This window comes from Durio zibethinus, chromosome 1, assembly GCF_047325235.1.
Source record: "Durio zibethinus cultivar Kanyao isolate XHJ-2024 chromosome 1, ASM4732523v1, whole genome shotgun sequence".
NCBI lineage: Eukaryota > Viridiplantae > Streptophyta > Magnoliopsida > Malvales > Malvaceae > Durio > Durio zibethinus.
Window position 1 is genome coordinate 9,640,711 of NC_143162.1, and position 13,294 is coordinate 9,654,004.

The 13,294-nt window shown below is 28.1% G+C and overlaps 2 protein-coding genes across 3 annotated transcripts; both read left to right on the forward strand.

The window, feature by feature from the left end:
* Positions 1 to 2,469: 2,469 nt before the first annotated feature.
* On the forward strand, positions 2,470 to 6,061 carry LOC111312069 (ERBB-3 BINDING PROTEIN 1-like). The gene is made up of 10 exons (XM_022912044.2): positions 2,470 to 2,577; positions 2,677 to 2,790; positions 2,920 to 3,004; positions 3,111 to 3,260; positions 3,355 to 3,508; positions 4,752 to 4,967; positions 5,057 to 5,193; positions 5,279 to 5,370; positions 5,471 to 5,650; positions 5,760 to 6,061. The coding sequence occupies exons 2-10, from the start codon at positions 2,700 to 2,702 to the stop codon at positions 5,819 to 5,821; spliced, it is 1,167 nt and encodes a 388-aa protein (XP_022767779.2). The 5' UTR covers positions 2,470 to 2,577; positions 2,677 to 2,699; the 3' UTR covers positions 5,822 to 6,061.
* Positions 6,062 to 10,597: 4,536 nt separating this feature from the next.
* On the forward strand, positions 10,598 to 13,103 carry LOC111312071 (ran-binding protein 1 homolog b-like). 2 transcript variants are annotated; one of them, XM_022912050.2, is made up of 4 exons: positions 10,598 to 10,934; positions 11,023 to 11,174; positions 11,358 to 11,483; positions 12,657 to 13,103. In XM_022912050.2, the coding sequence occupies exons 1-4, from the start codon at positions 10,768 to 10,770 to the stop codon at positions 12,890 to 12,892; spliced, it is 681 nt and encodes a 226-aa protein (XP_022767785.1). In that variant the 5' UTR covers positions 10,598 to 10,767; the 3' UTR covers positions 12,893 to 13,103. The 2 variants fall into 2 exon arrangements, with proteins under 2 accessions (XP_022767785.1, XP_022767786.1); XM_022912051.2 differs by lacking the exon at positions 11,358 to 11,483 and having other exon boundaries at positions 10,632 to 10,934.
* Positions 13,104 to 13,294: the final 191 nt, after the last annotated feature.

Consider the following 13,294-nt stretch of genomic DNA (forward strand, 5'->3'; position numbering starts at 1 on the left):
AAATTATAACGATACATAGCTAATGCATGCATTTAGTTTTACTGACTATTACAAAAAAATCAATTAATTTTTGATGAAAATATTAAAAACATATAGTACAAATCTAATAATAAAAACGCAATATCTAAATACATCTACCCATAATAATAATAATAATAATAATAATAATAATAATAATAATAATAAATGAAGTCCATAATTTTAAAATTGTTTTACAACATATTTACATAATTTAAATGTAAAATAAAGAATATGTATATGTTCCATAAAAAAATGTTCAGATTAATTTTAAATAAATTTTTAATTTTTTTCATTGGAATAAGCACAATAACTTTATTTTATTTAAATGAAGATAAAAATTATAAATTATTTAACATAAAATGATTTGAATAAATCTAATTTTTAAAGATTTGATACATTTTTTAAATTTAAATAACAAGTTCATTTGGTAGACAACTATGAATAAAAAAATTATTTTATGTATCAATAGTATATGTTATCCATTTAAAATTAAACGTAAATAAATCTTACCAAATAATCATATATCTTATAATATAATATTATATAAATTAAACATATATTTAAGTGACGGGATCCTATAAAAAACAAAAAAAAAAAAAGGTGTTTTTACAATTGAATTTTGAAAAAGGAGGGGGGCATTAGAATAAATAATTGGAAGGTGTGTTTAAACAGTTGGCACTCTTAGGCTCCATTTAGATTTGCTCACAGTATCAGTGCAATGAGAATTTTTGTCTTTTTGGTGCAATTGCGTTATTTTATTGTGTTGAGATATCTAACGGTGATTCAGCTCTTTAACTGCATTTAGGATGTTTATTTAATCAATTTGGTTAATTTCAAATTGATTTAATTAAATTATATATTTTTATTTTTGTTAATCAAATCAAATTTATTAATTTTAAAAATTAATCAATCGAATTAACTAAATTTATTAATTTGACCCATTCAGTTAAATTTTTTAATTAACTGAATAATAAATATATTTAAATTAAATTATTTTTTAAAATTTTAATTTCTTTTATTTTAAATAAATTAAATAAAATTATCTAATAAAATATTTAAATATCAAAGTATCAAGTTAAAAATTCTAACAATTTATGAAATAAAATAATCTATTTCATATATTATTTATTTTATATTTAGATTTTGTTATATTTTGATTAAAACTTTGATTAATTCGATTTTGAAATCAAATTAATTAAAAATCAAAATTTTTTAAAAAATATTTTTATTAATCGATTGAAATTAATTTGATGATTGATTAATTATTTAATTTAATTGATTAATTCAATTAAAATCAAATTATGAACACTCATAATTACACTAAAGAAATAATTCACAATTTGTGGTCCACATAGCCACTAAGATAGACCATTTACTATAATACCATTATTTATTATTTATTTTGCATTTATATTTAAATTATTTTATATTTTATATTTTACTTGTCTAATATTATTTTATTAAGTTTTAATTTATGTAAATAATTATTATTAATTTTTTAAAAAAATATCTTATTTGTCATAAAAATAATTTTAAATCTTTTATTAAAGTCATAAATGTTAAATAATTTAAAATATTTATATATAAAATTTAATTTAATGTCCTTAATAATTTTTTTTATTATAATTTACTTTATTATTGTTACTGTATTTGTATCTAAACATATATATCACTAGAAATTTCAATATTACTGTCACAACAATTAATCTTATCACTATTGTTATTTTTAATTTCATAAAAATTAATTTTACAATGAATCACACTTACCTTTATTTTACTACACTAAGTAGAGGTGTTCATTTAGTTGGTTTAATTAATTTCGAATTGAATTATCTAAAATTAAATTAATCTAATTATATTATTTGATTTTTGTTAATAAAAAAATTATTAATTTAAAAAATTAATTGATTGAATTTAATTTAGTTAATTAAATTAATTTTTTAATTAATCAAATAGTAAAATATTTAAGTTAAATTATATTTTAAAATTTTAATTTCTCATATTTTAAATAAATAAATTTTATTTATTCAATAAATATTCAAATATCAAAATATTATATTAAAAACTCTAACAATTTATAAATTAAAGTGATCAATTTTATGCATTTTTTATTTTATAATTGATTGAATTATATTATATTTTAATTAAAATTTTAATTAATTTAATTTTTAAATTAAATTAATGAAAAATTAAAAAAAATTTAAAATTATTTTTATTAATTAATTTAAATTAATTTAATAATCGATTAATTAATCGAATTAAATAATTTAATTAATTACTTCAATTAAATCTCAATTACGAACACTCGTTACACCAAACCGAGCAAAACAAAACCCTACCGCATGACGTGACCGTAAGACAAAATTTTCATATATAAGCAAACGCTGCCGTAAGGACTGTAGCCCTAACTCCCTTGCTTAAGTCAACAGCCTCAGCCTCCCTTTCTTTGGCTTTTTGCATTTATTTTTATTTTATTTATATTTTATACGCTCTCTCTTCTCATCTCTTGTCACTTCTCCAAAACCCTAGTTCCCTCACTGCCGCCAATTTCAACCAGTAAGTTCCTTTATATCTTAATCTCAATTTTCCCTTTCCATTTATTACAGCTGATTTTCGGATATCGATTTTCTGCCTTTTTTTGCGGGAATTAAATAGAATTTTGATAAGATTCGAAAACTATGTCGGACGACGAGAGAGAGGAGAAGGAGTTGGATCTCACCTCCCCTGAAGTTGTTACTAAATACAAGGGTGCTGCTGAGATCGTCAACAGTTAATCTCTTCTCTTTTTATTTACGTAAAAATTTAGCTTATTGGAAATGGGTTTTGCATTTCATTTGAATTTAATTTTTTTGGCTTTTTTTTTGTTTTTATTTTTTTGTTATCTTTGAAAATTTGCAGAGGCGTTACAGTCAGTTGTAAAAGAATGCAAACCGAAAGCTAAGATTGTTGACATTTGTGAGAAGGGTGATGCATTTATAAGAGAGTAAGCTTTTAGTTACTTCTGGTTTGATAAGTTTTTTTACAAGTTTGACAATTGATAATGAAGTTATTAATTTATAGTTTATTGTTTTTGTTTATGTAATGTTAAGGCAAACAGGCAACATGTACAAGAACGTTAAGAGGAAGATAGAGAGGGGTATTGCCTTCCCTACTTGCCTTTCTGTGAACAACACTGTCTGTCATTTCTCTCCACTTGCCAGCGACACGTCGGAGTTGCAAGAAGGTGATATGGTCAAGATGTAAGCTTCATATAGCATTTCTGTTTTTTCATGTGTTTGTGGAGATTTCCTGCTTGGTGTGGCAACTGAATTGGGTTTTTTTTTCTGGATGCAGTGATATGGGTTGCCACATTGATGGGTTTATTGCTGTAGTTGCACATACTCATGTTGTTCAGGATAGGCCAGTCACTGGCAGGCAGGCTGATGTTGTTGCTGCTGCAAATACTGCCACTGAAGTGGCCTTGCGGCTTGTCAGGCCTGGAAAAAAGGTAATTGTTTCATATATCAGTGCTATTACATTCTATGTTATCCTTTTATGTTCTTTGAATGTTTCTTAAGCTATTGTGCTTTTGCTATCTCAAAATTCTTGAGCCAAACTTTTGATTTTCAATTTAATTAAGTGGTTGGTTTCTGAAAAGTGTAAAGACTGTGTTTTTCAGTTTTGACTTTCATTTGATCCCCTAAATGATGAACTTTTTTATTTGCTATGGATCTACATCCAAATGAAGCTTTTTGTCATAGTTACTCTGATAGGGGAATTTATCTCTCAACTCAGTTTTTGCAACATTTTTTCTTGTGGTTACTCATTACCCTTTTGATTTAATTCTTGGAACCAATTGTAAGATGTAGAACAGAAATTTGAAGGCCAGGCAACTTTGCCAAGGTGATCAATTTCTTGTTGATCTCCTCTTTTCCCTGTTGCCAATATTATCTTTGGTCATGTTAGGCTGCCTTGGGGTGATACATCTTTTATTGGTTTATACCAGTTGCCTATGGGATCAACATTTTCTTTAAAGACTACCTTAAAAGTGGGTGTTACCCTCATGATTGTTTTTGTCAAACCATTGATAAATTCTGTTTAAGTAAATGGATGTGTACTGCTCTACTTTATTTATCACTGTTGCAAAGCTTTTCTTGTTTTTATCCACAAATTCATTTTAATTACTCTGGTGGCAGTTTGCTGCTTTAAACTTTGGCTTTTTCCTTTTGGTGGTTGGGGGAGGTTTGCTTCATGGTTCACATGATTTCTACATGATGAATCTTGGGCTATGGATTTGGTTCCAATGTGGCATCTTTTAGTCATTGTTGTACTGATAGAGTGTCATTTATTTCTTCGTGCCTCACTCTAACCTCCAAGTCAAACACCCAACCCACCTTTTATAGTGGAAAGCATATTCAAACTAGTTCCATGGCTTTCCATCTAGTACTTGTAAAATCTATCTAGTATAGTTTGATGTTTTCAAAATGTTCTCAGATCCTAGTTTCCCTATGTGATGAATAGTTTTCAAAAGCTATGGACCAACATCCAAGTGTGGCTTTTGTCATAGTTACTCTGATGGGGGAAACATTAATGATTCTGTCCTTTTGAACAGACCGCTTGTGGACTGCTTTTCTGATGAATGCATTACTAGTTTCCCTAGTAATTTATTTTGTTTAAAACTTGCTTCATCACTTATTTAATTGATATTATTCATTGTACTTAGTTTCTTTTCATTATTGTTTTAATGGCAGAATAAAGATGTAACAGATGCAATTCAGAAGGTAGCTGCAGCTTATGACTGCAAAATTGTTGAAGGTGTTCTTAGCCATCAACTGAAGCAGTTTGTGATAGATGGAAACAAAGTTATACTAAGCATCTCCAATCCAGATACAAGAGTTGATGATGCAGAGTTTGAGGAGAATGAAGTTTATGCTGTAGATATAGTCACAAGCACTGGAGAAGGCAAGGTAATTGTCTTTTCTTGTCATTTAACCTTGTTACTATACTTGTTTCATATTAATTTTGTTCTTAAGATTTCAATGTGTTGAAATTGCAGCCAAAGCTGTTGGATGAGAAACAGACAACGATTTATAAGAGAGCTGTTGACAAGAATTATCATTTAAAGATGAAGACCTCTAGATTTATTTTCAGCGAGATAAATCAGAGATTTCCCATCCTGCCGTTCACTGCTCGGTCTGTGATTGTTTTGCACTTGTTATGGGTATGCATTGGTGGTTATTTATGCTGCTTGACAGTTCATATGGATTTCCTCAAACAGGGCTTTGGAAGAGAAAAGAGCTCGTCTAGGTTTAGTTGAATGTGTGAATCATGATCTCTTGCAGCCATATCCTGTGCTTCATGAGAAGCCTGGTAAGAATTCATGGCTGAAATCTTGTTTAGAATAGAAGATGGTACATTGTAATGTTGTCACAACAAGCTTACAAATTCTGGACTATTTATAATTCTGCAGGTGATTATGTTGCTCATATCAAATTCACCGTATTGCTAATGCCAAATGGATCAGATCGGATCACATCCCATTCTCTGCAGGAGTTGCAGCCAACCAAGACAATAGATGATCCTGAAATCAAGTCCTGGTTAGCATTGGGAACAAAGACAAAGAAAAAAGGTGGTGGGAAGAAGAAGAAAGGTAATGATGTATATAAGGATAAACTAACTTGGTTTTAAGATTGGCTGGTCAAATATTTTGATATATTGGAAGCAAATATGTAGTAAACTAAAGTGTACATGTGTTGCAGGTAAGAAGGGTGATAAAGCTGAGGGTGAGCCCATGGATGCAACAAATGGTGGTGCATCTTAAGAAACATTGTAATTTTCTATTCTCCCCATATTTTTCAATTTTGGTAATGTGTTCACATATATATGGGTTGGTTATGAGTTAAATTTAATATAGTATGAGACATTGATCCTAACTGAGTTTTTTCGCATGGCCTCCTCGTGTATTGTTGTTAATAACTCATGGGCATGTGTTGGGTTAAATATGGTTGTTATTGGAGATTTATTTTTGAAAAAGCATATGGTAAACCCTTGTTTTGTGTAATGAATGGGTGGTTCCATGGATTTTTTTTTTTTTAAGTGGGAGATTCCAAATAGGAAAAAAAAATTGCCAAATATAAATGTTCAATTCTTTTGGTAGAAGAGGTGGTGTCTTCAACATGTCGAATTAGAATGATATCTTCCCTTTGCTTTGCTTGTTCTTGCATGGAAAAACGGTATGAGGGCGTTTTTTTAATTAGTGGATTCTTATATCACTTGGATTTTGGAAAACAAAGTGATTTGGGAGGAAAACAATGTTTTTTAATTTTGTTATTTTTAGAGAATGTAGGATTTTTGGATTTAGTTAGAGGAATGTAAGATTATTTAATAAAGTTTTGTATTTTAATGATGATATGTGATCCTTATAATGAATAAAAAAGTTATTTGTTTAAATTTTTATTTATTTAAAATATAAATTATTTATTTAATATTTTTGTTAAATTATTTAAGTGTTTTATTTAAAAAATTATTTATTTAAAATTTAAATTGTTATTTAATATTTTTGTTAAATTATTTAAGTAAAATTATTTTAGGTTTTATGATACATGTAATGCATGTAATAATAAAATTTTATCATAATATTTAATTTTTTAATATTTTTAATAAAGATCAGAATTTTTAATTTAAAAAATATTGCTTTCGTTAAAATTTAAAAATTTTAAAAATCCTTAGCTTAGTGGCAAATAAGTTTAAAAAAAAAAAACATTAGAACTTAGGTTCGAATCAAGTTATTTGTTATTTTCTTCTTTTTTTGTATGTAGTAGGGTGTTATTTTTCTTTGAACAAAAAAAATATTTAAATAGTTTTTTTCAAATTTTTTAAAATTTAAAATTTTCAAATTAAAGAAAGAGTGGATGGACTTCACCGTATTAGTAGTAACAAGTAAGATATCTGCACCAAGGATTTTCATAAAACATTATATAAAATATCAAAGCTTATAGTACTATACTTAACACAAAACGTACGAAAATCATATTAATTTGATCATACTCCAAAAATTAAAGAAAAAGGGAGAATACTGCCTGTGCCTATTCAGAAAAAGTTATTAAGTTGAAACAGTTGATTACTAATCTTCAAGGGAAGGAGGATAAAAGGTAATTACTGTAGAAAAAGTGAATAAGTTGAAACGGTTGATTACTTTCCCTCAAATTTAACGTCCCTTGAGGGATGTGTTTAGATGCAATGTTTGAAGGAGAGATTTTATTTTAATTAATGTTTTTTAAATTTAAAAATAAATTTACTTGTTTGGATAAAGATAATATAATTTTTAAATTTAAGTGAAATTCTAAGAAATAATTTTGGATGTTTGAATTTTCTTTTAAAATTTTATTTAAAGAAAAATAATCAAATATATTGATAGTGAAATTTTTTTATTATAAATTTTATGTAAAGAGAAATTATAATATGACGAGTATTTTCATAATTATGATAAAAGGGGCATTATAATAATTTTGACAAATGATAGTAGAAAAGCATTTATGTAACTGTAATAGTAAGGGCATTATATTCATTTTGACTAATTATAGTAAGAGAGGTAATTTAGTAAATATATTAAAATGAGTATTATAGTTATTTTAGTTAATCATAGAAAGATGAGTATTACAGTCAATTTGGTTGCATGAAATTTAATATTTAAGTAATTAAAAAGATATTATAATTATTTTTAAAAGTATTAATTTCATATTGTATAGTGTTAAAATTTAATGTGTAATTATGAAGCAATCAAAAGAGTATTTTTACAATGCTTAGAGGATATTATGATAATTTTGATCAATTAAAATATTATGGGTATTTTCGTAATTATTATAGGAGAGGTACTATATGGAACAATCAAAAAGGGTAGTTTTTATAATTTTGATTAGAGAGTATCATAATAATTTTAACTAATTATAATAGGAGGGGCATTATAGTCAGTTTAGATATGTCATTTAATTGTCAAGAAATTAGAAGGACATAATGACAATTTACCAAATGGATCACTTTCAAATAATTATATGGATGTTAAAATATAGTACGTAATTATGAAGTAATAAATTGACATTTTCATAATTACGGCAAGAGAATATTATAATAATTTTGGTAAATTATAATATAAAAAAATATTTTTGTAATTATGATAGAAGAGGTATTATATTAATTTTGGCAAATGATGATAGGAGGGTATTTTCGTAATTGTGGTAGTAAAGGTGTTACATTCACTTTGATCAATTATGGTAAGAAGGTATTTTAATAAATATGTTAATATGAGTATTGTAGTCATTTTAGTTAATCATGAAAAGAGAGGCACTACAATCAATTTGAATGTATGTAATTCAATTATTAAGTAATTAAAAGGACATTATGATTATTTATAAGGGTATTAACTTCATATTATTATATAGATGTTAAAATTTAATCCGTAATTATGAAGTAATTAAAAAGATAATTTTGTAATTATACTTTGAGGGTATTATAATAATTTTACCAATTATAATATTAGAAGTATTTTTGTAATTATGATAGGATAGGTATTATATGAATCAATCAAAAGAGCAATATTTTTAGTTGAAATTAGAGGATATCATAGTAATTTTAGTTAATTGTAATATGATGGGTATTTTTTTAATTATGATAAGAAGACATTCGTAACTATGGTTAGAGAGTATTATAATAATTTTGATAAATTATAATATGAAAAGTATTTTCATAATTAAGGTAAAAGGATATTTTTGTAATTATGATTATAAAGACATTATAATAACTCTAATCAATTATGGTAAGAAGTGTATTTTAATAATTAAGTTAAGAGAGAAATTATAGTAATTTTAATTAATTATAGAAGAAGGGTATTACAATTAATTTGGATACATGTAATTCAATTGTCAAGTTATTAAAAAGTCATTATGATCGTTTTTAAGGGATATAATTTCATTTTATTGTATAGATGTTAAAAAAGTTTAAAAAGGAAAACAAAAGAAGAAGTTTTACATAAATGAGTCTCAAATACAAAAAACCTTTAAAAAATAATATAAATTTATAAAATTTTAAAAAGTATTTATTAAATAATTTTAAAAAAGTAAAAAAATAAGTAAAACCTAGAAAATAATATGCCATAGCAAAAGAAACAAGGCTATAAAAGTGTGTTTTCAAAGAATAAAAATATATTAATTATTTTTTTATTAAAAAAAGTAAGAAATAAAAAACAAAAAAATTGGTATAAATGGACCCCACATATAAAAATATAATCTTTACAAATAATTTTTTTATAATTAAAAAAATTTCTTAATTATTTATATATATATATATATATATATATATATAAACTACATAAAGTTACCATTTAACAACCCAAAGAAAGACTATTGCTCATAGTAAATTAGCAAAATTAATATTATTGATTCTTTTTTTATAATTATTTTTTTATCTTATTAATTTTCATAGATAACTTTCTTTTTAAAATATATTTAATCAAATAAAATATTTATAAAGAACATTTGAAAATACATTAGTTTCAAATTTTTTAAAATTTAAAAAATTTTAATAAAAAAAAGAGTGAATGGACTTCATAGTACATCTCGTATAGGTTTTAAGGTTTGGTTCCTCTGACTGTTAGACTCTATTCTACTAAAACTCTTGGGTTTATCTTAGCTTATGAATCGTGACACATGTACATACCTTGATCACCATCGGGATATGTTGGTCTTTGGTCTCGATATATGCGTTAACGCATATGTTAGCCCTTTGTACGGTCAGTTTCCTCGAACATCATTGATACATGTTAGACCATGCAACCTATACAGGTATCCTGGGCTTGGATTGCACACCATACACACCATGATAGAGTGATATGTGGATTTAGACATATCTTTATATATTTTATTGTACCAATGTTATTTTTATGACTTATAAATTCAATATAAGTATTCACTAACACTTGCACTTAGGCCTAGTTCAATTATGCTGAACATGAACATTGTGCCTAAGCTTTCAATAAGCCTCAAAGCTTGATCTTTCTAATTATTAGATGCTGTCCGACTAAAATCCCTAGGTTTAGATTAACTTGTGAATCGTGATACATGCACATACCTCGACTACAATCAAGACATGTTAGCTTTTGGTCTTAGCACATATTTCGATTAATATCGACACATGCTGACCTTTTATGCAGATAATTTTCTTGAACAATACCTATACATGTTGGGTCACACACCACGCACAAGTATCTGGGGCACAAATAATGAATTATGTGCATCACAATCGAACAATAAATGAGTTCAAGTATATTTTCTACATAAACACATTATATCAAACATCAAAACTTATAGTACTATATTTCCTCAAAACGTACGAAAATCATATTAATTTCACCGTACTAAAAAAAATTAAAGAAAATGGGTGAATAGTTATAGGCAAATAAAATAAAATAAAATTAAAAATATCATTTTCGCGTAAGCAAAACCTGGCACGAAAAGGCGACACCGCTATCCGTGGGTCCCACTTGGCATGTTCCTTCCCTCACTCCCAAGCAATTTCTCCTGGCGGCGCCGACCCTACCGCCCCTAAAGCCCTAAAATTAAAATTATAAAACCAAAAATGAAGTACAAAAAAAAAAAAAAAAGGAAGAAAGAAAATCCCTCTGACCTTTCTCATAGGTGCTACTGGTTTCAAATCACTTAGCTCTCTCTTTTCACTCTTGATTTTTTCTCTTAAGCGTAGGCATCAGTGGCAACAATGGCTAGTTCTGCTAAAGCCGATCCAGAGGAGCACAACAGAGAAGATGAAGAGAACGCTCCCGCTGCCGACGATGAAGACACTGGCGCTCAAGTCGCTCCTATCATCAAGCTCGAGGAAGTCGCTGTCAGTACTGGTGAAGAAGACGAGGATCCGATGCTTGATCTGTGCGCAATTTATCTACTTTTTCTAACTTTATTTTCTTATATTCTATTTACAATCGTTCTTTTTTCGCTGAAATATGATTTGATGCAGGAAGGCAAAGCTGTATCGATTCGATAAGGAAGGGAATCAGTGGAAAGAGAGAGGGGTTGGAAATGTGAAACTTTTGAAGCACAAAGTTAGTGGCAAAGTTCGACTGGTTATGCGCCAATCTAAAACTCTCAAGATCTGTGCAAATCATTTTGGTTTGTTCTTTTTATTTTATTCTCTCACTGTTTTCCTGATTTTAAAATATTTAGCTAAGTTGAAGTTTGTTCATGTAGTATTTGAAGTATTATTATTTTGGTTAACTTTTTTTTTTTTTTTGGGTGTGTTTGTGTGCCGGGGGGGGGGGGTAATTTTGGTGATTTTGAATCTAATGGTTGCAGTTCTTCCAACAATGACTGTGCAAGAACATGCTGGAAATGATAAATCATGCGTTTGGCACGCAACTGATTTCGCTGATGGAGAATTGAAAGAAGAGATGTTCTGCATTAGATTTGCTTCTGTTGAGAGTGAGATTTTTTTTTTTTTGTTGCTTTAGTTGCTTCTAGCTATTTCTTTTTTAATTTATTTGCAAAATTTATTGAGTTATCTACATTTTCTGTTGCATGTATTTTGGTACTATGACTAACAGTTAGCATAACAAATAATGCTGTGATGAACTTCTCTTAAACATAGTTATTAAATTTTATTTATAATGTTTTAGATTGAATTGTATATCCATGTCCACTCATTGTTTCTTTTTAAAGAGTTCAGTATGCTGACTAAATCATGTCAAAATCAAATCATGAATAGGATTTTCATGTATGGTTTGTATCAACATTTTTGTTTTAAAATGTCTTTATTTGATTTTGAAGCGACTTTAGTGCAAACTTAAAGTATAATGCTGAGTGGAATATCTTGTGGTACAGCATCTTAAAGCTCCATCAGCTTTCTTTTAGTCTATTGAGAAACTTGTCTGATTGCTTATAGCAATCTGACATATATATAAGAAATTGCTTTGAAGTCTTGGATATGGGAAGATGTTACACCTTAGTTTTCTGCTTGCTTCACGTGATACTTGAAAACTTAAAAAGATTTGGTGCACAAATTCAATGAGAGAGAATATTGTAGTTTTGGTTTGGAAACTGTAGTTCATGATAGCTTGATAAGCCAAATCTGACATTACCTAAGAAAGTTGGAACATAAGACCAGCCTATTACCTGCAAATGTGAATACTAGTATCTAATCACCTTTGCTAAACAAACTAAAGAAAAAGTGAATAAGTTGAAACAGTTGCTTAGTAATCTTAAGGGAAGAAGGATAAAAGGCAAAACTGACCCATATGTACCTGCTTATTTGTATTTTCTGCAGATTTTGCTGGCTTAATTGTAGATTTTTGGGAAGTATGCAAGATATTATTAGTCCTTTGTATTCCTTCTCCTTGTTCACGTGCATGTGAGTGTTCCTGTTTATATATGGGTGTTTGGAAGGTTGAATAATCTGCAGTATATTGTAGACTACAAGGGATTTTTTCAACGGATGTCAATTTCTGAGTTCTAACATCCTTCTGATCAAATCTGTTCAATAATATACTATTGTAGATGTGAATGTGGGAAAAGTGTCCTTGCTTGCAATTGAAAAAATGTACCAATTTTAGTACACAACTTTTTGTATGCTTGGCTGACGTATTTGTCTATGTTCAGATTGCAAGTCCTTCATGGAGATGGTTCAAGAGGTCGCTGAAAGTCGGGGAAAGAAAGAGGAAAACAAAGATGCCACAGTTACTGCTGATCTCCTTGAGAAGTTGAGTGTCGGAGAAAGTAAAAGTGACGGGAAAGACCAAGAAGAAAAGGCTGCTGCCTCCAAGGACAAGGAAGCCGTGGAAGATAAATCAGAGACAGAGGAAGGCACGAAAGATGAGCCTGCTTCAAAAGCATAGACCTGAAAGAGCAACCATACCTGAAAGAAGATTTCGAGTGGTTAGGAGAATGATATTTTTCTCCCAGGTTTCAGAGGTTAATATTTGCGAACAATCAAACAATGTTGGAACCTGTGGATGGTATGGGACTATTTGTTTATTTGTCTGCATGGGGTTGTAATTTGGTTTGGAAGGATAAGCAATGTTTTAATGAAGTCTGTTTTCTAGCGGATTTGGTGGTGTGATACTTTGTTTCAGCTATTGAAATTTAGGTGACACATGCATCTAAGATACCAGATGCTGGTACGGTTAGTTTACTAGTTTATCCTGAAGGTGCATTTAATCACAATTTGACAACGTCAATGTAGAGATATGCAGCTCGGAAATTATGGAGATCTTCAATTCAAATAATAACGGAGATGG

What these genes read in the sequence shown, in the direction of transcription:
- LOC111312071 (XM_022912050.2), top strand. Translation starts at nt 10,768, where the DNA reads ATGGCTAGTTCTGCTAAAGCCGATCCAGAGGAGCACAACAGAGAAGAT. An exon ending in GAGGATCCGATGCTTGATCT is followed by an intron (nt 10,935 to 11,022) that starts GTGCGCAATTTA and finishes GATTTGATGCAG; the next exon opens with GAAGGCAAAGCTGTATCGAT. An exon ending in TAGATTTGCTTCTGTTGAGA is followed by an intron (nt 11,484 to 12,656) that starts GTGAGATTTTTT and finishes GTCTATGTTCAG; the next exon opens with ATTGCAAGTCCTTCATGGAG.
- LOC111312069 (XM_022912044.2), top strand. Translation starts at nt 2,700, where the DNA reads ATGTCGGACGACGAGAGAGAGGAGAAGGAGTTGGATCTCACCTCCCCT. An exon ending in ATCCTGCCGTTCACTGCTCG is followed by an intron (nt 5,194 to 5,278) that starts GTCTGTGATTGT and finishes TTCCTCAAACAG; the next exon opens with GGCTTTGGAAGAGAAAAGAG. An exon ending in TGGTGGGAAGAAGAAGAAAG is followed by an intron (nt 5,651 to 5,759) that starts GTAATGATGTAT and finishes CATGTGTTGCAG; the next exon opens with GTAAGAAGGGTGATAAAGCT.